We start from the raw sequence: 27,658 nt of genomic DNA on the forward strand, positions 1-27,658 counted from the left end.
AATAAATTGGAGCAAACGCCTTCCTACACCGTCTGCACTCCCCCTCCCTTTTCATTTGCTCTACAGACCTCCATACGGGTATTTTACGTTGTCAGGATTGTTTCTCTTAGGCTCGTTGAGAGCTGTGAAAACGTCCTGACGTATGCAGCTGCATTTGCTTTCTCTGACCACAGGAAGGCAACGAAGAGCCTTGAAAGCCACAAAGGCATGTGCATGCATTCAGGTACATAGGCAGAAGGGTAGATGGATAAACATAAAGCATTATATGAATGATTGTAGTTTCATCATTATATGATCAAAGAGCTCATAAAAACAGCTCAATCATTTAGCTTTTGTCAGTCATTTCTTTCAATTTTACTCTTTATTTATTTTTATTTTTTTTACTTTTTAAAAACATAGAACAGTTTTAGGTTATCTATTTTATATGTAAAATAATAAACATATGAGTGAGTCACAATATAGCCTTACTATTTTTTCTGTGCATCATACTTTTGCGTCACTGCACTGTAGACGTTTCCTCATGCTACGATTGGAGGATCTAAGTTTAAGTTGTCGACCAATGAAAGCCAGAGCTGTACAAAGAGATCTATTCCCTCTCGTCGAGTAGCTTTGGCGTTGGAACCATTACAATATTCTGCACAGGAGGAGGGGATGCATCTGCAGACTCAAAGCACGATGTATCAAAGGCTATGTATGTGGACTAATCGGTGTTGGATCATAGACCGTCCATACTTAACCAGTTAAGAAGTGGGGATTGGAGTGAAAAGACATGGGATTTATGGAACGAGGAATAATGCCGAAGAAATTGGCTGCATGGCAGGTGTTCTTGTGGTGGCACCATTTCTCTCTCTTGTGGAGTACAATAGACGGACAGACTCGATACAGTATCCCAGAGGAGCTCAAACAGGGATCTGTGGTTGGAAATTTAGCCAAAGATTTGGGTTTGGTTGTATCTGAACTGTATCGACGCAAATTGCGTATTACCTCGGAGGCTGGTAAGCAGTATTTTAGTGTGGACTTGGGGAAGGGAGAACTGGTGGTTATTGATAGGATAGACAGGGAGGAATTGTGTGAACAAAGACCCTTATGTTTGTTGCCTTTAGAACTAGTTATAGATAACCCTTTACAGCTGCATAGAGTCGAAATAGAAATACAAGATACTAACGACAATTCTCCTAGTTTTCCCACTAAAGAGAAGGTGTTGAAAATAGCAGAACTGGTTAATCTAGGGGCGCGATTTCCTTTAGAAAGTGCACAGGACCCAGATGTCGGCACTAATTCTGTGCGTTCATATCTCATAAGCAAAAATGACAATTTCAAATTGACTGTTAAAAACCACAAAGATGGTAGAAAAATCCCCGAGCTGATCCTTGAAAAACCACTTGATCGAGAAAAGCTGCCTGTGCATAATCTTATCCTCACTGCTGTAGATGGTGGAGATCCGGCGCGCTCAGGGACATCTGAAATTAAAGTTATAGTACTGGACAACAATGATAATGCTCCGCAGTTTGAAAGACAGTTGTATGAGGCCAATGTCAGCGAAAAAGCAACACCTGGGACCGAAATACTGTATGTCAAAGCTACAGATGCAGACGAAGGACTAAATGGAGAAATAGAGTATTTTTTTGCAGAGCAAACCACGAACCTGATCTTATCATTATTCGACATTTTACCATCTACTGGAGCTATTGTTGTCAAAGGAGCCATAGACCATGAAACGAAATCTTTCCATAGGTTTGATATAACTGCTAAAGACAAAGGGAATCCTGAGATGGATGGGCATTGTGGCGTAGAAATTAAGGTGGTTGACATTAATGACAATATTCCTGAAATTATTGTGACATCTCTAACAACACCTGTTCCAGAAGATTCTGCAGTCGGAACAGTTATTTCGTTGATAAGTGCAAAAGACCCAGATTCAGGTGACAATGGTAAAGTTAAGTTGAGCTTGTCTTCAAAATCTCCCTTTCAGTTAAATCCATCAGTCTCTAACCATTATTCGCTAGTGACAAATGGGCCTCTTGACCGTGAAAAACAGGACCATTATAGTGTCAAAATAATTGCTACAGATTCTGGTAACCCCCCATTATCAAGTGAAAGGATAATACGTGTCGATTTGTTGGATGTTAATGACAACCCACCAGTTTTCTCCCAACCCTCTTATGTTGTGTATGTAAAAGAAAATCATTCTCCGGGAAACATTTTGTGCTCGGTGTCAGCAACGGATTCTGATTCGGGTGAAAACTCGGAGATATCATATTCTATACTGGACTCTAAAGTGCAGGACGTTTCTGTGTCCTCGTATGTTTACATTAACTCAGATAACGGTAGCATCTACAGCATGCACTCGTTTGACTATGAGAAACTGAAGGTGTTTCAGATTCAGGTTCAGGCAAAGGATCAGGGCTCTCCGTCTCTCAGCAGCAACGCCACTGTCCATGTTTTTATCCTGGACCAGAACGACAATGCCCCCGCTGTTATTTACCCCTCCTCCGCTGCCATGGGCTCCCTCTCTCACCAGAGGATGCCTCGCTCGGCTAAAGCAGGTCACCTGGTTACCAAGGTGACGGCCGTGGACGCAGACTCGGGTCACAACGCGTGGATCTCCTACAAAGTGTCTGAGGCCACAGACGCCTCTTTGTTCACTGTCAATCTGTACACAGGGGAGGTGAGGACTAAACGTGCTGTGTCCGAGCAGGACGACTCCTCTCAGAGGCTGCTTATAGAGATCAAGGACGACGGGGAACCGGTCCAGTCCGCCACCGTCACGGTGTCCATCCTGCTGGAGGACGGCCTCCATGAGCCCATCTTAGACCTCCGACACAAAGTGGCCGAGCCGAGCAAGAAAACCGGCAGAATCACCCTTTATTTGATCCTCTCTCTGGCCTCGGTGTCCGTGCTGTCTCTGGTGACTTTTCTCATCTTAGCGGTGAAATGCATCAGGAGCAGCAGAAGCAGCGCGAGCTGCTGCACGAGACGGAGTGACTGTGACGATTACAAGAACCCCAACAGAAACCTGCAGATTCAGCTCAACACTGATGGACCTATAAAGTACGTGGAGGTCCTGGGAGGAGACATGTTGTCTCAGAGTCAGTCCTTCAGGTCCTGTATGTCTCCCATGTCAGAGTACAGTGATTTCACTCTGATTAAACCCAGCAGCACCACTGACTTTAAAGAGGTCATCAGTGTCCTGGATGCGTCTCTACCTGACAGCACCTGGACCTTTGAGAGCCAGCAGGTGAGCAACAAGCAATCTGCATTGTCACTTATGATTTAGTTCAGGACAATGACATCTATCTATCTATCTATCTATCCATCTATCCATCTCTCTCTCTCTCTCTCTCTCTCTCTCTCTCTCTCTCTCTCTCTCTCTCTCTCTCTCTCTCTCTCCTTTAATGCGAACCATGTTCAGTTTCAATTCAGCACCCCCATAGCGGAAAGCGACTGTGAGATTCACTTATTATCATGGGGCGTCTGAACAGAACCATAGTTTGTTATTCATATTTATTTATCTCTTTAACGTTTGGTAAACCTTTTTGATAAATTAGGAGAGACTGTCCTTTAAACTAGCTCAAATGATCGTGCTACATTATAGTGTCACCTACATTTAAACCAGTTCAGAACCACATTTTGCGGACAGCGACTCTCTGACAAATACAGGAAGCTTGAATGCCATTTGTCAAAGAGCGTGTTGAGCCTCGCGTGATGTTGATCTCCCTGGTAATAACGTCATTCCCTAAACTAGTTTCAAGTGATTGATTAGAAAATAGATCTCACTGGGAAAATGTTGAACGTTATGTAAGACTTTTTTTTCTGGCCCGCTCTTCTGTCTTTTTTTATTTCTGTTGAAATTGTAACTTATTGTAGTTTTGTTATTTTGATAGTAATAGCCTTTTATTCTTAACGTCCTGCTAGACTTAATGCAGTTGACTGTGGTTAAAGTGAAGTTGTGCAACATGAATACATATACTGCGACTTTAAGAGTGTCGATCTGCTCTCCTCTTATTGGACGATAGAGGATGATGCTGCCCACCAATAGGATTTAGAACTGTACAAAGCAATCTTGTCCCTGCCCCCATGCAGCCTCAGTTCTTTGAGTGTTAGAAATGCAGAGAGGTAGGGAAGGGGACAACAATGAGCTTCTATTTTCTCATGTGGAAAATTGTATAATTTAAGCTACAGCAATAAGCAGTAAATAAAGCACATGTTATTTTGGAATAATATCTGCAGCGATGGATTTATGTACTGTTCGATGCAAGCTGTCGATTGGAATAAATGGGTTATAGCAGACCAAGGATGACAAAGAGAAGAGGATATCGGGACTGGAGATGGCAGGCGCTTTGGTGGCATCATTTCTTTCTCTTGTGGAGTACAATAGACGGACAGACTCGTTACAGTATCCCGGAGGAACTGAAACAGGGCTCTGTGGTTGGAAATCTAGCCAAAGATCTGAATTTGGGACTGTCAGACATTTTTGAGCGTAAGCTGCGTGTCGCCTCTGAGGCTGGTAAGCAGTATTTCATTGTGGATGCGGGGAAGGGCGAGCTGGTGGTGAATGACAGAATAGACAGAGAGGCTTTATGTGGACAAAGCGCCAGCTGTGTTCTACCTCTGCAGGTTGTAATTGAAGACCCTTTACAACTGTTTCGTGTTGAAGTAGAAATTCAAGACATTAATGACAATGCGCCGAGATTTCCTTCGAGTGATATCACATTGGAAGTTGCAGAATCCACGGCTTTAGGAGTTCGTTTTCCCTTAGAGAGCGCCATAGATCCAGATACTGGCAGTAATTCCGTAAAGACTTACACTCTGAGTAAAGATGAATGTTTTAATATTAGAGTTAAAGAAGTTGCCGGGGGAAGAAAAGTCCCTGAATTGATTTTAGTAAAAACATTAGATCGAGAGAAAAAAGCTGTACATAAGCTTTTGTTGGCAGCTCTCGATGGAGGCAACCCAGTAAGATCAGGGACTGCTCAATTATCGATATCAGTTCTTGACATTAACGACAACGTCCCAACTTTTGAAAAAACGTTGTATAAAGTTTCCATTAGTGAAAACGCTGCAGAAAGAGTACTGATAGTGCAAACAAAAGCAACAGACATGGATGATGGTCAAAACGGAGAAATAGAATACTCTTTTGGAGCTCACACATCAGATACTGTTCTCTCTGTTTTCACTATTGATAAGACAACAGGCACAATATTTCTTAGCGGTAAACTGGATTTTGAAGAGACCGCAAATTATGAATTAGACGTCAGTGCTAAAGACAAAGGCAGTCCAAGAATGGAGGGACATTGCACTGTGCAAGTTGAAGTTTTAGATGTTAACGATAATGCCCCAGAAATCATACTCACGTCTCAGCCAAAACCAGTGCGCGAAGATTCTCCTAATGGGACCGTAGTAGCATTGCTCAGTGCCCGAGACCTCGATTCAGGTGTCAACGGGAAGGTAACCTTACAGCTTCCCAAGAAATTTCCATTTCTCTTAAAACCGTCTTTTTCTCAAAACTACGCTCTGATCACCAGCGGCGTTTTAGATCGTGAAAATGTCTCCCATTATGATATTGAGATAACAGCCACTGATTCAGGCTCTCCTCCTCTGACCAGTAAGAAAACTATACCTGTGATCATCACTGATGTGAATGACAACCCTCCTGTATTCACCCAGCTCTCCTATAATGTGTATTTAAAAGAGAATGGAGTGCCTGGCTCTATCCTGTACTCGGTATCAGCATCTGACCAGGATTTCGGTGAAAATGCCAAAATCTCTTACTCTATACTGGACTCTAAAGTGCAGGACGTTTCTGTGTCCTCGTATGTTTACATTAACTCAGATAACGGTAGCATCTACAGCATGCACTCGTTTGACTATGAGAAACTGAAGGTGTTTCAGATTCAGGTTCAGGCAAAGGATCAGGGCTCTCCGTCTCTCAGCAGCAACGCCACTGTCCATGTTTTTATCCTGGACCAGAACGACAATGCCCCCGCTGTTATTTACCCCTCCTCCGCTGCCATGGGCTCCCTCTCTCACCAGAGGATGCCTCGCTCGGCTAAAGCAGGTCACCTGGTTACCAAGGTGACGGCCGTGGACGCAGACTCGGGTCACAACGCGTGGATCTCCTACAAAGTGTCTGAGGCCACAGACGCCTCTCTGTTCACTGTCAATCTGTACACAGGGGAGGTGAGGACGAAACGCGCTGTGTCCGAGCAGGACGACTCCTCTCAGAGGCTGCTTATAGAGATCAAGGACGACGGGGAACCGGTTCAATCCTCCATCGTCACGGTGTCCATCCTGCTGGAGGACGGCCTCCATGAGCCCATCTTAGACCTCCGACACAAAGTGGCCGAGCCGAGCAAGAAAACCGGCAGAATCACCCTTTATTTGATCCTCTCTCTGGCCTCGGTGTCCGTGCTGTCTCTGGTGACTTTTCTCATCTTAGCGGTGAAATGCATCAGGAGCAGCAGAAGCAGCGCGAGCTGCTGCACGAGACGGAGTGACTGTGACGATTACAAGAACCCCAACAGAAACCTGCAGATTCAGCTCAACACTGATGGACCTATAAAGTACGTGGAGGTCCTGGGAGGAGACATGTTGTCTCAGAGTCAGTCCTTCAGGTCCTGTATGTCTCCCATGTCAGAGTACAGTGATTTCACTCTGATTAAACCCAGCAGCACCACTGACTTTAAGGAGGTCATCAGTGTCCTGGATGCGTCTTTGCCCGACAGCACCTGGACCTTTGAGAGCCAGCAGGTGAGAAGTGGTAATTTATCTCCGTAATTATTTGTCTGTCTGTCTTTTCGGTGTACATATTCAAAAACATAGCGTTTTGCGACATGTTCTTTGTCCAATATTTAGATAAATTTAGATTTCAGATACAATGAATAACTGTGGCCTGCTTTGTGTTCAGAGATGGGGTTCATATCAATGTTATGTACGAATATGCATTCAACGCCAATGCATGTGGAAAATTCAGCACCACTCGAGCGGACAGCAACTCTCAGCTTCAGTCATGATCATGTGGCGTCTAATCGGTGCTGAGAAATCGGCTATATACTCGTCACTTCACGTTAAAGTTTATGTTGTTATGCTTTTTAATAGTTCTTCTTATTTAATGTATTTTTAAAATTGAAATCAACATCATGGTCTGAATGTCAGAAGGCTGTCATGTATGTCATATGTTTTTTTTATGAAACCATTTTATCTCACGGTGATCAATTTGCAGTAGCATTTCTAACATTCACCCAGCATGAAAGCTTACACACAGAATAGATGCTGCCACTTTAAGAGTGTCGATCGGTTCCACTCTCATTGGATGGTGGATATAGATGCTGTGCACCAATAGGAATCAGAAGTGTACAAAGCAATCTAGTCCCTGCCCCCATGCAGCCTTAGCGTTGTTAACACTTTGAATGGAAAGAGCTCGAGGAGAGAGACAGTACTGAGCTCATATTTTGAAGATGTAGATAGATGAATTACATCTTAGAACAATGCTTTTACACTGTGCCAGACTTTCTTTATGGATATTACCTTTTATCGGGATTAAACTATTATTATTTACGAGGTCTCGATTGGAATAACTTCATAAAAGCGGACCAAGGATGACAAAGACAATGGGATACCGAGACTGGAGATGGCAGGCGCTCTGGTGGCATCATTTCTTTCTCTTGTGGAGTACAATAGACGGACAGACTAGTTACAGTATCCCGGAGGAGCTGAAACAGGGCTCTGTGGTTGGAAATCTCGCCAAAGATCTGAATTTGGGACTGTCAGACATTTTTGAGCGTAATCTGCGTGTCGCCTCTGTGGCTGGTAAGCAGTATTTCAGTGTCGATGCAGGGAAGGGCGAGCTGGTGGTGAATGAGAGACTCGACAGAGAGGCTTTGTGTGGACAAAGCACCAGCTGTGTTTTACCTCTGCAGGTTGTAATTGAAAATCCTTTACAGTCTCATCGAATTGAAGTGGAAATACGAGACATTAATGACAATTCTCCTAATTTTTTAACTGAGGAAATAAATCTTAAAATACCAGAATCAGTTACTCTTGGCAAACGCTTTTCTTTGGAGAGCGCAGAGGATCCTGATGTTGGCAGCAATTCCTTAAAAACTTACTCTTTAAGCAAAAACGATTATTTTTCTTTGAAACTCAAAGACACGAAAAATGGCAGAGCTGTTCCAGAATTGGTTTTAGAGAAGCAATTAGATCGTGAAAAGAATGCACAGCATCTACTGATGTTAACAGCATTAGATGGAGGAAACCCGGTCAAATCGGGAACCTGCAAGATTACAATCACTGTACTTGATATTAATGACAATTTCCCTGTTTTCAGTGAAAATGAGTACAAGGTTTCTTTGAAGGAAAACAGTACCAAAGGAACCTTTGTGATCAAACTTACAGCTACAGATGCTGATGAGGGTCTTAATGGTGGCGTGAAATATTCCTTTGGGTCTCGCACTCCAGACTTAGTGTTATCAACATTTGAAATAAACGAAAAGACAGGAGAAATTGTTTTAAGAGGAGCATTAGACTATGAGAGTTCAAAGTCCTACCTAATCGATATTACTGCAAAAGACAGCGGGACTCCCGAAATGGAGGGTGACTGTCGTATTCATTTGGATATAGAGGACATTAATGATAATGCTCCAGAAATTGTTCTTACGTCTAAACCCAGTCCAGTGCGCGAGGATGCACCAAGTGGCACAGTAGTGGCTTTAATTAGTGCAATAGATCTTGACTCCGGTGATAACGGTATAGTGACATTATATCTTCCTCGGAATTCTCCTTTCACTCTGAAACCATCATTTTCTAATAATTACGAGCTGCTTACCAGTGGTCCTTTAGACAGAGAGAGTTTCTCAGAGTATAATATTGTGATAACAGCCACTGATTCAGGTTCTCCTCCTCTGACCAGTAAGAAAAATATATATGTCAGCATCACTGATGTGAATGACAACCCTCCTGTATTCACCCAGCCCTCCTATAATGTGTATTTAAAAGAGAATGGAGTGCCAGGCTCCATCCTGTACTCGGTATCAGCATCTGACCTGGATTTCGGTGAAAACGCCAAAATCTCTTATTCTCTACTGGACTCTAAAGTGCAGGACGTGTCTGTGTCCTCGTATGTTTACATTAACTCAGATAACGGCAGCATCTACAGCATGCACTCGTTTGACTATGAGAAACTGAAGGTGTTTCAGATTCAGGTTCAGGCAAAGGATCAGGGCTCTCCGTCTCTCAGCAGCAACGCCACTGTCCATGTTTTTATCCTGGACCAGAACGACAATGCCCCCGCTGTTATTTACCCCTCTTCCGCTGCCATGGGCTCCCTCTCTCACCAGAGGATGCCTCGCTCGGCTAAAGCAGGTCACCTGGTTACCAAGGTGACGGCCGTGGACGCAGACTCGGGTCACAACGCGTGGATCTCCTACAAAGTGTCTGAGGCCACAGACGCCTCTCTGTTCACTGTCAATCTGTACACAGGGGAGGTGAGGACTAAACGCGCTGTGTCCGAGCAGGACGACTCCTCTCAGAGGCTGCTTATAGAGATCAAGGACGACGGGGAACCGGTTCAATCCTCCACCGTCACGGTGTCCATCCTGCTGGAGGACGGCCTCCATGAGCCCATCTTAGACCTCCGACACAAAGTGGCCGAGCCGAGCAAGAAAACCGGCAGAATCACCCTTTATTTGATCCTCTCTCTGGCCTCGGTGTCCGTGCTGTCTCTGGTGACTTTTCTCATCTTAGCGGTGAAATGCATCAGGAGCAGCAGAAGCAGCGCGAGCTGCTGCACGAGACGGAGTGACTGTGACGATTACAAGAACCCCAACAGAAACCTGCAGATTCAACTCAACACTGATGGACCTATAAAGTACGTGGAGGTCCTGGGAGGAGACATGTTGTCTCAGAGTCAGTCCTTCAGGTCCTGTATGTCTCCCATGTCAGAGTACAGTGATTTCACTCTGATTAAACCCAGCAGCACCACTGACTTTAAGGAGGTCATCAGTGTCCTGGATGCGTCTTTGCCTGACAGCACCTGGACCTTTGAGAGCCAGCAGGTGAGCAGAGAAGTTATCATTGATCTGCGAAATTAACAGGCAATCTGCTCTCTCTCTCTCTCTCTCTCTCTCTCTCTCTTTCTCTCTCTCTTGTGCGACACAATTTTCATCGTCTTTTTTTTTCTTTTTAATGTGAACAATTCAGCACCACCACAGCGGACAGCGACTGTGAAATACAATAATGATCACTTGAAATTTCAGTGGTGCTGATTTATATATTAGTTTTAATCAAGTCTCCAGCATACTTTTACGTTGTATTCGTGTTGTTAGTTTCTTAACCAGCATATAATTAAAACAAAAATCAACATGAGGCTCTGACTTGATACCGTCTGCCATTTCTATTTAGCATTTCCCCTGGACCTTGAATTAAAAAAAAATGTGATTGTCACCGGGGAGCAATGAAAAGAACTGATTTTTTTTTCTCAAGTATTTATATTCAGTCACTTGCAACTGTCACCCAGCATGAAAGCTCACACATAGAATAGATGCTGCCACTTTAAGAGTGTCGATCGGTTCCACTCTCATTGGATGGTGGATATAGATGCTGTGCACCAATAGGAATCAGTAGTGTACAAAGCAATCTAGTCCCTGCCCCCATGCAGCCTGAGCGCTGTTAACACTTATTGGAAAGAGCTCGAGGAGAGCACTGAGCTCGTATTTTTAGGATGTAGATACATGAATTAAATCTTTAAAAATGCTGTTACATTGCCGCATGTTTTCTTCATGGATATTACCTTTGATCGGGATTACACTGTTATTATTTACAAGATCTCGATTGGAATAAGTTCCTAAAAACGGACCAAGGATGACAAAGACAATAGGATACCGGGACTGGAGATGGCAGGCGCTCTGGTGGCATCATTTCTTTCTCTTGTGGAGTACAATAGACGGACAGACTCGTTACAGTATCCCGGAGGAGCTGAAACAGGGCTCTGTGGTAGGAAATATTGCAAAAGATCTGGGTTTTAGACTATCAGACATTTTTGAGCGAAGGCTGCGTGTCGCCTCTGAGGCTGATAAGCAGTATTTCAGTGTGGATTCGGGCAAGGGCGAGCTGGTGGTGAATGAGAGACTCGACAGAGAGGCTTTGTGTGGACAAAGCGCCAGCTGTGTTCTACCTCTGCAGGTTGTAATTGAAAATCCTTTACAGTCACATCGAATTGAAGTAGAAATACGAGACATAAATGACAATTCTCCTAGTTTTCTTTCAAGTGAATTGTCTTTAAAAATAGCAGAATTCTCAGCCGTGGGTACCCGTTTCCCTTTGGAGAGCGCAGAGGATCCTGATGTTGGCAGCAATTCCTTAAAAACTTACTCTTTAAGCAAAAACGATTATTTTTCTCTAAAGCTCAAAGACACGAAAAATGGTAGAGCTGTCCCAGAATTAGTTTTAGAGAAGCAATTAGATCGTGAAAAGAATTCACAGTATCTAGTGATGTTAACAGCATTAGATGGAGGAAACCCGGTCAAATCAGGGACCTGCAAGATTACAATCACTGTACTTGATAATAATGACAATTTTCCAGTTTTCACTGAAAATGAGTACAAGGTTTCTTTGAAGGAAAACAGTACCAAAGGAACCTTTGTGATCAAACTTACAGCTACAGATGCTGATGAGGGTCTTAATGGTGACGTGAAATATTCCTTTGCGTCTCGCACTCCAGACTTAGTGTTATCAACATTTGAAATAAACGAAAAGACGGGAGAAATTGTTTTAAGAGGAGCATTAGACTATGAGAGTTCAAAGTCCTACCTGATCGATGTTACTGCAAAAGACAACGGGACTCCCGAAATGGAGGGACATTGTCGTGTTCAAGTGGACGTAGAGGACATTAATGATAATGCTCCAGAAATCGTTCTTACGTCTAAACCCAGTCCTGTGCGCGAGGACGCACCAAGTGGTACCGTAGTGGCTTTGATCAGTGCTCGAGATCTTGACTCCGGTGATAACAGTAAAGTGAGGTTACAGCTTCCTAAAGCTTCTCCTTTTACTCTGAAACCATCATTTTCTAAAAACTACGAGCTGCTTACCAGTGGTCCTTTAGACAGAGAGAGTTTCTCAGAGTATAATATTGAGATAACAGCCACTGATTCAGGTTCTCCTCCTCTGACCAGTAAGAAAACTATATATGTCAGCATCACTGATGTGAATGACAACCCTCCTGTATTCGCCCAGCCCTCCTATAATGTGTATTTAAAAGAGAATGGAGTGCCAGGCTCTATCCTGTACTCAGTATCAGCATCTGACCTGGATTTCGGTGAACACGCCAAAATCTCTTATTCTATACTGGACTCAAAGGTGCAGGACGTTTCTGTGTCCTCGTATGTTTACATTAACTCAGATAACGGCAGCATCTACAGCATGCACTCGTTTGACTATGAGAAACTGAAGGTGTTTCAGATTCAGGTTCAGGCAAAGGATCAGGGCTCTCCGTCTCTCAGCAGCAACGCCACTGTCCATGTTTTTATCCTGGACCAGAACGACAATGCCCCCGCTGTTATTTACCCCTCCTCCGCTGCCATGGGCTCCCTCTCTCACCAGAGGATGCCTCGCTCGGCTAAAGCGGGTCACCTGGTTACCAAGGTGACGGCCGTGGACGCAGACTCGGGTCACAACGCATGGATCTCCTACAAAGTGTCTGAGGCCACAGACGCCTCTCTGTTCACTGTCAATCTGTACACAGGGGAGGTGAGGACTAAACGCGCTGTGTCCGAGCAGGACGACTCCTCTCAGAGGCTGCTTATAGAGATCAAGGACGACGGGGAACCGGTTCAGTCCTCCACCGTCACGGTGTCCATCGTGCTGGAGGACGGTCTCCATGAGCCCATCTTAGACCTCCGACACAAGGCGGCCGAGCCGAGCAAGAAAACCGGCAGAATCACCCTTTATTTGATCCTCTCTCTGGCCTCGGTGTCCGTGCTGTCTCTGGTGACTTTTCTCATTTTAGCGGTGAAATGCATCAAGAGCAGCAGAAGCAGCGCGAGCTGCTGCACGAGACGGAGTGACTGTGACGATTACAAGAACCCCAACAGAAACCTGCAGATTCAGCTCAACACTGATGGACCTATAAAGTACGTGGAGGTCCTGGGAGGAGACATGTTGTCTCAGAGTCAGTCCTTCAGGTCCTGTATGTCTCCCATGTCAGAGTACAGTGATTTCACTCTGATTAAACCCAGCAGCACCACTGACTTTAAAGAGGTCATCAGTGTCCTGGATGCGTCTTTGCCCGACAGCACCTGGACCTTTGAGAGCCAGCAGGTGAGCAGCGAGACAATCCGACTGTATCATACTCCTTTTTTTTCTTTAGCTGCAGTTACTGCAGAGAATGCAACACGGTTTTGCACACATTGAAATTACAACAACAACTTTGTTCAACTATTACAACTCCAGATTTAGATTATTTACCTTAATGAAACCAAAACATAAAGGACGAATAAAAAAAACAACCTTTTTTTACCTTTCACCTTTCTGGTTTGACGCTATTTAGCTGTGCGTTTCAGCACCAGAGTAATGGACAGCAACACTGACTTCAGTATTAGGCATCAAGAGTGAGCGAGATGATCGTTTTCATCATTTGTATTTGACAGTAATGCAAATGAATCACGTAATAAATGTCACACTTCATTCGTATTATGCCTTTTCATTTATGAAGCACAATGACTTACTAACAGTAAGTTCTAGAACTGCTCTTTGAATAAAGTGTCCTTGAAATAACATTTGTTACGAATTTTCACTCTATAGATTTCTCTTTAAAGTGAGTGAGTGAGTGATTGGATGGAAATATATGTTGTTTGTGTTCTTTGGACAAAGCTCGCTAATATAAATTGTCACAGCAAAATGTCAGTACTTACAAGGGAATGAGCGAACAAATCGAGAGCAACCTGATTATAATTTAAGAGATGGTGAGTTGTTCCTAGTTGTTGTTGGGAAGTTATTTCAGCTTCACAAATGTGTCATGCTGCGAGTTTTTAGAGTGACCTACCTTTACATTAGTAGCAGAAGGGGTCTTATCATCGCGTGCGTTTTGTGAATATGTGATTGTCTGATTTAAATATCCAGGAAAAACAAGTAAGCATGATACACATTTTATAACATTTTAGAAATAAACTGCTGAATTCTGTCACCTATTTCACTAAAATCCAGACTGTACTAAATATCTGGTGTTCCAATTAGTTTAGGTCTGCTTCGAGTGTGGATATTGTTATAAAAATCCTGCAAAGTGAAGACAAATTTAGCTACAGAAATAGCAACATGATTTGTATTTCCAGTATTTCTTGAAGGGATTTCTGAATTTTGTGTTAAACGCCTCCAATTCAATGCAATTGGCTTCTGAAATAAGTGCCCCTATGGTGGAGTTTCGAATTTGCTCTACTGGGACTGCAGAAGTGGGAGACTTTGCTGTTTCGAGCTTATTGGATGACGGGTAGATACTGTGCACCAATAGCATTAGGAGTTGTACAAAGAGATCTACTCCCTCCCCCACCCATTCTTTCCACTGTAGCCAGTGCGTTGCTTCGAGCTCGGGATGAGAGGATGATGCTTTTGAACACTCGGATTGTATAAAATTCATTTTACTTGCATCTCATGATGTCAAGAAATCGGAGTTTTTGGAATATGATCAATTCAGCGTTGTTGGATTTTAACACTGTGTATTTTGACCATGAACTGTATTTTGATGGGGAATAACATCATATTGTAACGGACTGAGGATGACAAAGACAATAGGATACCGGGACTGGAGATGGCAGGCGCTCTGGTGGCATCATTTCTTTCTCTTGTGGAGTACAATAGACGGACAGACTCGTTACAGTATCCCGGAGGAGCTGGAAAGGGGCTCTCTGGTTGGAAATCTAGCCAAAGATCTGGGTTTGGGACTTTCAGACATTTTTGAGCGTAAGCTGCGTGTTGCCTCTGAGGCTGGTAAGCAGTATTTCAGTGTGGATGCGGGGAAGGGCGAGCTGGTGGTGAATGACAGAATAGACAGAGAGGCTTTATGTGGACAAAGCGCCAGCTGTGTTCTACCTCTGCAGGTTGTAATAGAAAGGCCACTTCAGTTACATCGAATTGAAGTGGAAGTCAGGGACGTGAATGACAATTCTCCGAGTTTTCTCAAAAGTGAACATATAATAGAAATAGCTGAGTCCACCGTTATAGGTGTGAGTTTTCCCTTAGAGAGTGCAGAGGATCTCGATGTTGGGAGCAACGGCTTAAAGACCTACACGCTAAGCAAAGATGAATGCTTCACTTTAAAAGTTAAAGAAATTGAAAATGGAAGAAAAATACCGGAATTGGTTTTAAATAAGTCCCTAGATCGCGAGAAAAAAGCCACTCATAATTTATTTCTCACTGCTATGGATGGAGGCAGTCCAGCTAAGTCAGGCACTTCAAAAATAATCGTAAATGTTCTTGATATTAATGATAATGTGCCATTATTTGAAAACCGATTGTATAAAGTTTCTGTTAAAGAAAACAGTGCAAATGGCTCCTTTGTACTAGCAACAAAAGCCAATGACATAGATGAAGGTCCAAATGGAGAAATTGAATACTCGCTTGGTATTCACACATCGTCATCAGTGCTATCATTATTTCACATAGATCCTTTAACGGGTGAAATATTTCTGAAAAACCAGCTAGACCATGAAACTCAAAATTCATATCGAATAGATATAAGTGCAAAGGATAGAGGCTTTCCAAAAATGGAGGGTCATTGCAGTGTGCAGGTGGATGTCTTAGACGTAAATGATAACGCTCCAGAAATTATTCTGACCTCAAAGTCCTCTTCCGTGCCAGAGGATTCTCGAAGTGGGACAGTGGTGGCTTTGATCAGTGCTCGAGATCTTGACTCCGGTGAAAACGGTAAAGTGACGTTACAGCTTCCTAGAGATACCCCTTTCTCTCTGAAACCATCATTTTCTAATAATTACGAGCTGCTTACCAGTGGTCCTTTAGACAGGGAGAATTTCTCAGAGTACAATGTTGAGATAACAGCCACTGATTCAGGTTCTCCTCCTCTGTCCAGTAAGAAAACTATATATGTCAGCATCACTGATGTGAATGACAACCCTCCTGTATTCGCCCAGCCCTCCTATAATGTGTATTTAAAAGAGAATGGTGTGCCAGGCTCTATCCTGTACTCGATATCAGCATCTGACCTGGATTTTGGTGAAAACGCCAAACTCTCTTACTCTATACTAGACTCTAAAGTGCAGGACGTTTCTGTGTCCTCGTATGTTTACATTAACTCAGATAACGGCAGCATCTACAGCATGCACTCGTTTGACTATGAGAAACTGAAGGTGTTTCAGATTCAGGTTCAGGCAAAGGATCAGGGCTCTCCGTCTCTCAGCAGCAACGCCACTGTCCATGTTTTTATCCTGGACCAGAACGACAATGCCCCCGCTGTTATTTACCCCTCCTCCGCTGCCATGGGCTCCCTCTCTCACCAGAGGATGCCTCGCTCGGCTAAAGCGGGTCACCTGGTTACCAAGGTGACGGCCGTGGACGCAGACTCGGGCCACAACGCGTGGATCTCCTACAAAGTGTCTGAGGCCACAGACGCCTCTCTGTTCACTGTCAATCTGTACACAGGGGAGGTGAGGACTAAACGCGCTGTGTCCGAGCAGGACGACTCCTCTCAGAGGCTGCTTATAGAGATCAAGGACGACGGGGAACCGGTCCAGTCCGCAACCGTCACGGTGTCCATCCTGCTGGAGGACGGCCTCCATGAGCCCATCTTAGACCTCCGACACAAAGTGGCCGAGCCCAGCAAGAAAACCGGCAGAATCACCCTTTATTTGATCCTCTCTCTGGCCTCGGTGTCCGTGCTGTCTCTGGTGACTTTTCTCATTTTAGCGGTGAAATGCATCAGGAGCAGCAGAAGCAGCGCGAGCTGCTGCACGAGACGGAGTGACTGTGACGATTACAAGAACCCCAACAGAAACCTGCAGATTCAGCTCAACACTGATGGACCTATAAAGTACGTGGAGGTCCTGGGAGGAGACATGTTGTCTCAGAGTCAGTCCTTCAGGTCCTGTATGTCTCCCATGTCAGAGTACAGTGATTTCACTCTGATTAAACCCAGCAGCACCACTGACTTTAAAGAGGTCATCAGTGTCCTGGATGCGTCTTTGCCCGACAGCACCTGGACCTTTGAGAGCCAACAGGTGAGCAGAGATGTTATCATTGAGCTGCGTAATTGAGAAGAAATCTATCTATCTACCTATCGTATTTTTCTAGTGTTTTCATGTACGTTTATGTTTAAACACACAGTTCTTTTTGCGACAAAATGTTCATGTCTTTTTTGAATGTGAACCCACATGTGAACAATTCAGCACCACCATAGTGGACAGCGACTGTGAGAGTCAATCATGATTACGTGACGTTTGAGCGCTGCTGATTATTTACTCTTCATTATCACGACTTAAGCTTACTTTAGTGTTTTATTATCATAGTTAGGTCTTGATCATATGATTAAAACAAAACAAAATACGAGGCTCCCAATGTATAGAGGCTGCCATGTTAATATGTATGTCATGGACTCATTCTTTCTCACAGTTATTGATATTCAGTGTACGTGTAACTATCATCCAGCATGAAAGCTCACACACAGAATAGATGCTGCCACTTTAAGAGCGTCGATCGGTGTACTTCTCATTGGATGGTGGATATAGATGCTGTGCACCAATAGGAATCAGAAGTGTACAAAGCAATCGAGTCCCTGCCCCCATGCAGCCTTAACGCACTTAGAATGGAAAGAGCTCGAGGAGAGAGACAGCACCGAGCTCGTGTTTTTAAGATGTCGTTATAATAATTACGGTTTACAAACATGCTCTTAAACTGTGGATTTTTTTCAATCCTGGCATTTCCTACTACGGGGAATTACAACATTTTTACGAACACGTTCTCGATTGGAATGACTGTTTTATAGCTAAAAAGGATGACAAAGACAATAGGATACCAAGACTGGAGATGGCAGGCGCTCTGGTGGCATCATTTCTTTCTCTTGTGGAGTACAATAGACGGACAGACTCGTTACAGTATCCCGGAGGAGCTGAAACAGGGCTCTGTGGTAGGAAATCTAGCCAAAGATCTGGGTTTGGGACTATCAGACATTTTTGAGCGTAATCTGCGTGTCGCCTCTGAGGCTGGTAAGCAATATTTCAATGTGGATGCGGGGAAGGGCGAGCTGGTGGTGAATGAGAGACTCGACAGAGAGGCTTTGTGTGGACAAAGCGCCAGCTGTGTTCTACCTCTGCAGGTTGTAATTGAAAATCCTTTACAGTCACATCGAATTGAAGTGGATATACGCGACATAAATGATAATTCTCCTAGTTTTCTTTCAAGTGAATTATCTATAGAAATAGCTGAATCCGCAGCCGTGGGTACCCGTTTCCCTTTGGAGAGCGCAGAGGATCCTGATGTTGGCAGCAATTCCTTGAAAACTTACTCTTTAAGCAAAAACGATTACTTTTCTCTGAAGCTCAAAGACACGAAAAATGGTAGAACTGTCCCAGAATTAGTTTTAGAGAAGCCACTAGATCGTGAAAAAAACGCACAGCATCTACTGATGTTAACAGCATTAGATGGAGGAAACCCGGTCAAATCGGGGACCTGCAAGATTACAATCACTGTACTTGATATTAATGACAATTTTCCAGTATTCAGTGAAAACGAGTACAAGGTTTCTTTGAGGGAAAACAGTACCAAAGGAACCTTTGTGATCAAACTTACAGCTACGGATGCTGATGAGGGTCTTAATGGTGACATAAAATATTCCTTTGGCTCTCGCACTCCAGACTTAGTGTTATCAACATTTGAAATAAACGAGAAGACAGGAGAAATTGTTTTAAGAGGAGCGTTAGACTATGAGAGTTCAAAGTCCTACCTGATCGATGTTACTGCAAAAGACAGCGGGACTCCCGAAATGAAGGGACATTGTCGTGTTCAGGTGGACGTAGAGGACATTAATGATAATGCTCCAGAAATCGTTCTTACGTCTAAACCCAGTCCTGTGCGCGAGGACGCACCAAGTGGCACGGTAGTGGCTTTGATCAGTGCAAAAGACCTGGACTCCGCTGGTAACAGTAAAGTGACGTTACAGCTTCCTAAAGGTGCCCCTTTCACCCTGAAACCATCGTTTTCTAATAATTATGAGCTACTTACCAGTGGTCCTTTAAACAGAGAGAGTGTCTCAGAGTATAATATTGAGATAACAGCCACTGATTCAGGTTCTCCTCCTCTGACCAGTAAGAAAAATATATATGTCAGCATCACTGATGTGAATGACAACCCTCCTGTATTCACCCAGCCCTCCTATAATGTGTATTTAAAAGAGAATGGAGTGCCAGGCTCTATCCTGTACTCTGTATCAGCATCTGACCTGGATTTTGGTGAAAACGCCAAAATCTCTTACTCTATACTGGACTCTAAAGTGCAGGACGTGTCTGTGTCCTCATATGTTTACATTAACTCAGATAACGGCAGCATCTACAGCATGCACTCGTTTGACTATGAGAAACTGAAGGTGTTTCAGATTCAGGTTCAGGCAAAGGATCAGGGCTCTCCGTCTCTCGGCAGCAACGCCACTGTCCATGTTTTTATCCTGGACCAGAACGACAATGCCCCCGCTGTTATTTACCCCTCCTCCGCTGCCATGGGCTCCCTCTCTCACCAGAGGATGCCTCGCTCGGCTAAAGCGGGTCACCTGGTTACCAAGGTGACGGCCGTGGACGCAGACTCGGGCCACAACGCGTGGATCTCCTACAAAGTGTCTGAGGCCACAGACGCCTCTCTGTTCACTGTCAATCTGTACACAGGGGAGGTGAGGACTAAACGCGCTGTGTCCGAGCAGGACGACTCCTCTCAGAGGCTGCTTATAGAGATCAAGGACGACGGGGAACCGGTCCAGTCCGCAACCGTCACGGTGTCCATCCTGCTGGAGGACGGCCTCCATGAGCCCATCTTAGACCTCCGACACAAAGTGGCCGAGCCGAGCAAGAAAACCGGCAGAATCACCCTTTATTTGATCCTCTCTCTGGCCTCGGTGTCCGTGCTGTCTCTGATGACTTTTCTCATCTTAGCGGTGAAATGCATCAGGAGCAGCAGAAGCAGCGCGAGTTGCTGCACGAGACGGAGTGACTGTGACGATTACAAGAACCCCAACAGAAACCTGCAGATTCAGCTCAACACTGACGGACCTATAAAGTACGTGGAGGTCCTGGGAGGAGACATGTTGTCTCAGAGTCAGTCCTTCAGGTCCTGTATGTCTCCCATGTCAGAGTACAGTGATTTCACTCTGATTAAACCCAGCAGCACCACTGACTTTAAGGAGGTCATCAGTGTCCTGGATGCGTCTCTACCTGACAGCACCTGGACCTTTGAGAGCCAGCAGGTGAGCAGAGACTCGTAAAAAACGAATCCACACCGTATTCTATGAAATACTGTTCACCCAAAGTCATTTGGTTGTACACAAAAAAAAAATCCTCACAAGATTGTTCAACACACCCTCAAAATATCTTTGCGTCATAAATGGACACATTTTCAATTTTTTTTAATTCTTAAACCTGTTTATTTGACCTGATGATTGTGTTTTTATATAGAACAACTTTTCGGACTGAACGTTTCAGCACCAAAGGGATGGACAGCGACCCTTGACGCATGAGGCGTCAAGAGTGCTCTAAGCATGTTCATTAAAAACTTGATATTAATGCATTAGAATATCTATGTTTTAATGTATTCGGAAATTGTAATTATATCAATTTAATACATTTTCATAATTAATATTGACAATATATCGTAAAATTTAATGTTAACAGGTATTGTATCCTTTAATTATTGGTATTGTTTCCTTTAATTATATGACGTGTGTGTGTATAAATATGTGTGTATATCTATATACACACAATTTAAATCTACATCTAAGGAAAATATAAACCAACATGTCCTCGATATTCCACTTGTATTTAATGCCAGTGTACAATGGATTGTGTTTCTTTAACAAGTAGGCTCAGTCGTCCTCCCATTGGATATGAGAGGTGGATACTGTGCACCAATAGCATTTAGAACTGTACAAAGAGATCTACTCCCTCCCCCATGCAGCTTCAGCACCAAACCACAACGCTCAGAGCGGGAGGAGAGTATGATCTATATTCTCTCAGTATTTGGTTATCTTAGTTTCATTATGGACGATAGACAGGCATGGTTTTTACGGAATATATCACGTTTCGGGAATATGGATTTTGACATCACGTTGTTTGCTCTTGTGGATTGGATGTGATGTATTTTACTGAATCAGGAATGACAAAGACAATGGGATACCGGGACTGGAGATGGCATGCTCTTTGGTGGCATCATTTCTTTCTCTTGTGGAGTACAATAGACGGACAGACTCGTTACAGTATACCGGAGGAGCTGAAACAGGGCTCTGTGGTAGGAAATCTTGCAAAAGATCTCGATTTGAGACTATCAGAGATTTTTGACCGTAGGCTGCGTGTTGACTCTGAGGCTGGTAAGCAGTATTTCAATGTGGATGCGGGGAAGGGCGAGCTGGTGGTGAATGAGAGACTCGACAGAGAGGCTTTATGTGGACAAAGCGCCAGCTGTGTTCTACCTCTGCAGGTTGTTCTTGAATCCCCTCTAAATTTGCACCGAATAGAAGTAGAAATAAAAGATATAAATGACAACGCACCTATTTTTAATACAAAAGAACTTTCCTTAAAAATCTCTGAAACGGCAGCAGTTGGAACTCGTTTTCCCCTGGAGAGTGCAGAAGATGCTGACGTAGGTAGTAATTCTGTTAAGTCCTACATGTTAGTTAAAAATGATTGTTTTACGTTGAAAATGAAAGAGGTTGAGGACGGTAAAACAGTCCCAGAGTTAGTCTTAGAGAAGCCTCTCGACCGTGAAAAACAAGCGGTTCATCAGCTTTTTTTGACTGCACTGGACGGAGGAAATCCAGCCATGTCTGGTACGTCACAAATAACAATCATTGTTCTTGACGTAAATGACAATTTTCCAGTTTTCGAAAAAAGTCTATACAAAGTTTCGTTGGAAGAGAATACTCCAAAACACACATCTATTATCAGAATTACAGCCACTGATGCAGACGAGGGTCCGAACAAAGAAATTGAATTTTCTTTTGGATCACGGACACCAGACTCTATCTTATCAGTTTTTGAAATTAATGTATTAACTGGTGAATTATATTTAAAGGGAGATTTGGATTATGAACGAGATACTTCCTACAAAATTGAAATAACCGCTAAAGACAAGGGTTTTCCTGAAATGGAGGGTCACTGTCGTTTACAGATAGATATAATAGATGTCAATGATAACACTCCGGAAATAGTACTCACATCAAAACCCAGTCCTGTAAGTGAAGACGCGCCTCGTGGTACAGTGGTGGCTTTACTCAAAGCACGGGATCTTGACGCTGGTAATAACAGTAAGGTAACACTACAATTACCCAAAGGTAAAGGTCCTTTCACTCTTAAGCCCTCCTTTTCTAATAATTACGCTCTCGTTACCGCTGGTCCTTTAGACAGAGAGAATTTTTCAGAGTATAATATTGAGATAACAGCCACTGATTCAGGTTCTCCTCCACTGTCCAGTAAGAAAACTATACCTGTGATCATCACTGATGTGAATGACAACCCTCCTGTATTCACCCAGCCCTCCTATAATGTGTATTTAAAAGAGAATGGAGTGCCAGGCTCTATCCTGTACTCGGTATCAGCATCTGACCTGGATTTTGGTGAAAACGCCAAAATCTCTTATTCTATACTGGACTCAAAGGTGCAGGATGTTTCTGTGTCCTCGTATGTTTACATTAACTCAGATAACGGCAGCATCTACAGCATGCACTCGTTTGACTATGAGAAAGTGAAGGTGTTTCAGATTCAGGTTCAGGCAAAGGATCAGGGCTCTCCGTCTCTCAGCAGCAACGCCACTGTCCATGTTTTTATCCTGGACCAGAACGACAATGCCCCCGCTGTTATTTACCCCTCCTCCGCTGCCATGGGCTCCCTATCTCATCAGAGGATGCCTCGCTCGGCTAAAGCGGGTCACCTGGTTACCAAGGTGACGGCCGTGGACGCAGACTCGGGTCACAACGCGTGGATCTCCTACAAAGTGTCTGAGGCCACAGACGCCTCTCTGTTCACTGTCAATCTGTACACAGGGGAGGTGAGGACTAAACGCGCTGTGTCCGAGCAGGACGACTCCTCTCAGAGGCTGCTTATAGAGATCAAGGACGACGGGGAACCGGTCCAGTCCGCCACCGTCACGGTGTCCATCCTGCTGGAGGACGGCCTCCATGAGCCCATCTTAGACCTCCGACACAAAGTGGCCGAGCCCAGCAAGAAAACCGGCAGAATCACCCTTTATTTGATCCTCTCTCTGGCCTCGGTGTCCGTGCTGTCTCTGGTGACTTTTCTCATCTTAGCGGTGAAATGCATCAGGAGCAGCAGAAGCAGCGCGAGCTGCTGCACGAGACGGAGTGACTGTGACGATTACAAGAACCCCAACAGAAACCTGCAGATTCAGCTCAACACTGATGGACCTATAAAGTACGTGGAGGTCCTGGGAGGAGACATGTTGTCTCAGAGTCAGTCCTTCAGGTCCTGTATGTCTCCCATGTCAGAGTACAGTGATTTCACTCTGATTAAACCCAGCAGCACCACTGACTTTAAAGAGGTTATCAGTGTCCTGGATGCGTCTCTACCTGACAGCACCTGGACCTTTGAGAGCCAGCAGGTGAGCAGCGAGAAAAAACAGTATGGTTTAGTATGAACTATTCACCCAATGCTTCCACATTAAGAAATCTTAAGAACAGGGGGTTTTTTTATTCACTACTGAACACATTGTTGCATCATCAGTGGATATATTTGAAAATAGAGTAAATACTATATAAATTTAACCAGCTAACTTTCTTGATAACTCTAACGTTTTCATTTGACCTGGAGAGTCTGTTGAATGTTCAGTAAATTTTCGAAATGAATGTTTCAGCACCACAGGGATGGACAGCGACTTTGACACATGAGCATGAGGCACCAAGAGAGCTCATTCATGGGTTGATAGTGATGGACTTTACTCATGGAGTAAAATTGATAACAAAAACACATAGTTTAATAAAAAAAAATGCTTTAATGTATTTGCAAAGGCTTTCAGAATTTAATGGATTCATTTATGTATTTAATATGAAGAAATGGCAATCGGAAGAACAATAATTCTTTAAAACAGAATTTGCATGAAGGAATTGCATGTCAACAGTTGGTTTTATTTCTGATTACAGCCTTTTGTATTTCAACATTTTGACAATATTTATGTCTCATGGAAATAAAGACCAGTATCTCCTGGATTTTTTTTTCCAGTTCTCTTTAATGCCAGTGCACAGTGGTTTGTCTCTTTAGGCTCAGTCTTCCTCCCATTGGATATGAGAGGTGGATGCTGTGCACCAATAGCATTTAGAACTGTACAAAGAGATCTACTCCCTCCCCCATGCAGCTTCAGCACCAAACCACAACGCTCAGAGCGGGAGGAGAGTATGATCTATATTCTCTCAGTATTTGGTTATCTTAGTTTCATTATGGACGATAGACAGGCATGTTTTTTACGGAATATATCACGTTTTGGGAATATGGATTTTGACATCACGTTGTTTGCTCTTGTGGATTGGATGTGATGTATTTTACTGAATCAGGAATGACAAAGACAATGGGATACCGGGACTGGAGATGGCATGCTCTTTGGTGGCATCATTTCTTTCTCTTGTGGAGTACAATAGACGGACAGACTCGTTACAGTATCCCGGAGGAGCTGAAACAGGGCTCTGTGGTAGGAAATCTAGCCAAAGATCTCGATTTGAGACTATCAGAGATTTTTGACCGTAGGCTGCGTGTCGACTCTGAGGCTGGTAAGCAGTATTTCAGTGTGGATGCGGGGAAGGGCGAGCTGGTGGTGAATGAGAGACTAGACAGAGAGGCTTTATGTGGACAAAGCGCCAGCTGTGTTCTACCTCTGCAAGTGGTTATCGAAGACCCGCTGCAGTTACACCGAATAGAGGTGGAAATCAAAGATATCAATGACAATTCTCCGCGTTTCATTTCAAATGAGCTATCTTTGAAAATTGCCGAATTAGCTTTAGTGGGCACTCGTTTTCTTTTGGAGAGCGCAACGGACCCTGACGTTGGAAGCAATTCACTCAAAACGTACACTCTCAGTAAAAACGAGTGTTGTTCCCTTAAAATTAAAGAAATTGAAGGAGGCAAGACGGTGCCTGAACTTGTTTTAGAGAAGCCCTTAGATCGAGAGAAAAAAGCTGTCCACACACTTTTACTAACAGCATTAGACGGTGGTAATCCAATAAGATCTGGAACATCACAAATAACTATTCGTGTACTTGATTCAAATGATAATTTTCCTGTCTTTGAGAAAAACGTTTATAAAGTAACTCTGGATGAAAAAAGCCTAAAGGGGACCCTTGTTTTAAAGCCCAATGCGACGGACGCAGATGAAGGTCTGAATGGGGAAATTGAATTTTCGTTTGGCTCTCGGACACCCGATTCTGTATTGTCAATGTTCGATATTAACCCCGTAACAGGTGAAATCTCTCTGAAAGGGGAGTTGGACTATGAAACTATCAAATCATTTGATATTGATGTAATTGCAAAAGACAAAGGCAGTCCTGAAATGGAGGGCCACTGTCGCGTGCAAGTTGATATTACTGATTTCAATGATAACGCTCCTCAAATTGTTCTCACATCTCAACCAAAGCCAGTGCGTGAGGACGCACCAAGTGGCACAGTGGTGGCCTTGATCCGTGCCCGAGATCTTGACTCCGGTGATAATGGTAAAGTGATGTTACAACTTCCTAAGGGTTCTCCCTTTACTCTGAAACCCTCGTTTTCCAATAATTACGCACTGGTAACCAGTGGTCCTTTAGACAGGGAGAGTTTCTCAGTGTATAATATTGAGATAACAGCCACTGATTCCGGTTCTCCTCCTCTGTCCAGTAAGAAAACTATACCTGTGATCATCACTGATGTGAATGACAACCCTCCTGTATTCACTCAGCCCTCCTATAATGTGTATTTAAAAGAGAATGGAGTGCCAGGCTCTATCCTGTACTCAGTATCAGCATCTGACCTGGATTTTGGTGAAAACGCCAAAATCTCTTACTCTATACTGGACTCAAAGGTGCAGGACGTTTCTGTGTCCTCGTATGTTTACATTAACTCAGATAACGGTAGCATCTACAGCATGCACTCGTTTGACTATGAGAAACTGAAGGTGTTTCAGATTCAGGTTCAGGCAAAGGATCAGGGCTCTCCGTCTCTCAGCAGCAACGCCACTGTCCATGTTTTTATCCTGGACCAGAACGACAATGCCCCCGCTGTTATTTACCCCTCCTCTGCTGCCATGGGATCCCTATCTCACCAGAGGATGCCTCGCTCGGCTAAAGCGGGTCACCTGGTTACCAAGGTGACGGCCGTGGACGCAGACTCGGGTCACAACGCGTGGATCTCCTACACAGTTTCGGAGGCCACAGACGCCTCTCTGTTCACTGTCAATCTGTACACAGGGGAGGTGAGGACTAAACGCGCTGTGTCCGAGCAGGACGACTCCTCTCAGAGGCTGCTTATAGAGATCAAGGACGACGGGGAACCGGTCCAGTCCGCAACCGTCACGGTGTCCATCCTGCTGGAGGACGGCCTCCATGAGCCCATCTTAGACCTCCGACACAAAGTGGCCGAGCCGAGCAAGAAAACTGGCAGAATCACCCTTTATTTGATCCTCTCTCTGGCCTCGGTGTCCGTGCTGTCTCTGGTGACTTTTCTCATCTTAGCGGTGAAATGCATCAGGAGCAGCAGAAGCAGCGCGAGCTGCTGCACGAGACGGAGTGACTGTGACGATTACAAGAACCCCAACAGAAACCTGCAGATTCAGCTCAACACTGATGGACCTATAAAGTACGTGGAGGTCCTGGGAGGAGACATGTTGTCTCAGAGTCAGTCCTTCAGGTCCTGTATGTCTCCCATGTCAGAGTACAGTGATTTCACTCTGATTAAACCCAGCAGCACCACTGACTTTAAAGAGGTCATCAGTGTCCTGGATGCGTCTTTGCCCGACAGCACCTGGACCTTTGAGAGCCAGCAGGTGAGCCTATAAAACAGCGGGCCTGCAATTAGCTTTTTACGTTTACATTTCCTTTATAGCCATAGCAAAGCTAGTAATAAGAACTATGCTGCATGTAATCAGAAACTGTTTAATGGTATGGTTCTACTTTATGTCATGGGCAGCCAATAAATGTGGGCTTTTTGACTTTATTGTCAAAACGTGTTTATCTTGAATGTAAGATGAAGTTTCTGCAAATAGAACAACACCACACTTTAATCGGGATTACACATTTGGAATGGATGTGACGCTGACTGTCACTGACTGGCTGTGCTACTGTTTATGTATGTACTCTGTACTTACTATTCGCTCCTTTTTAATTTTCTGTTCATGATAACGGCATTTTTTTTATGTTCGCTTGCGCAATCCAGGGTTGTTTTTGTTAGTTGGAACCTTGACAGGGAACATTTAATGTTATAGGTATGTTTTCCAC

General features: G+C 44.0%; 5 protein-coding genes across 32 annotated transcripts in view; all 5 read left to right on the forward strand.

The window, feature by feature from the left end:
• LOC306828998 (protocadherin gamma-A11-like) overlaps positions 1-27,658 on the forward strand; it is a gene marked incomplete at its 5' end in the record, with an annotated part of 180,141 nt that overhangs the window by 136,937 nt on the left and 15,546 nt on the right. The window contains one exon of one of the 28 annotated variants that reach the window (XM_079351804.1): positions 21,104-23,805. The exons of 23 other annotated variants lie outside the window; for them this stretch is intronic. In XM_079351804.1, coding sequence (XP_079207930.1) covers positions 21,328-23,805 — 2,478 coding nt within the window. Of the gene's footprint in view, positions 1-21,103; positions 23,806-23,848; positions 27,208-27,658 lie in introns of those variants that run through there. 4 more of the 28 variants (XM_079351784.1, XM_079351807.1, XM_079351785.1 and 1 more) reach the window with 4 other exon arrangements.
• LOC306829384 (uncharacterized protein) lies at positions 487-17,267 on the forward strand. Its single transcript, XM_079352426.1, has 3 exons — positions 487-3,256; positions 8,970-10,052; positions 14,736-17,267. The coding sequence occupies exons 1-3, from the start codon at positions 770-772 to the stop codon at positions 17,250-17,252; spliced, it is 6,087 nt and encodes a 2,028-aa protein (XP_079208552.1). The 5' UTR covers positions 487-769; the 3' UTR covers positions 17,253-17,267.
• Positions 3,898-7,585, forward strand: LOC306829005 (protocadherin gamma-C5-like). Its single transcript, XM_079351822.1, has 2 exons — positions 3,898-6,750; positions 6,908-7,585. The coding sequence occupies exons 1-2, from the start codon at positions 4,276-4,278 to the stop codon at positions 7,121-7,123; spliced, it is 2,691 nt and encodes an 896-aa protein (XP_079207948.1). The 5' UTR covers positions 3,898-4,275; the 3' UTR covers positions 7,124-7,585.
• On the forward strand, positions 10,069-14,759 carry LOC306829007 (protocadherin gamma-C5-like). Its single transcript, XM_079351824.1, has one exon. The coding sequence runs from the start codon at positions 10,858-10,860 to the stop codon at positions 13,402-13,404; it is 2,547 nt and encodes an 848-aa protein (XP_079207950.1). The 5' UTR covers positions 10,069-10,857; the 3' UTR covers positions 13,405-14,759.
• Positions 17,613-20,571, forward strand: LOC306829010 (protocadherin gamma-C5-like). Its single transcript, XM_079351827.1, has one exon. The coding sequence runs from the start codon at positions 17,990-17,992 to the stop codon at positions 20,459-20,461; it is 2,472 nt and encodes an 823-aa protein (XP_079207953.1). The 5' UTR covers positions 17,613-17,989; the 3' UTR covers positions 20,462-20,571.

This window comes from Symphodus melops, assembly GCF_947650265.1.
Source record: "Symphodus melops genome assembly, chromosome: 9".
In the NCBI taxonomy this organism is placed as follows: Eukaryota; Metazoa; Chordata; class Actinopteri; order Labriformes; family Labridae; genus Symphodus; species Symphodus melops.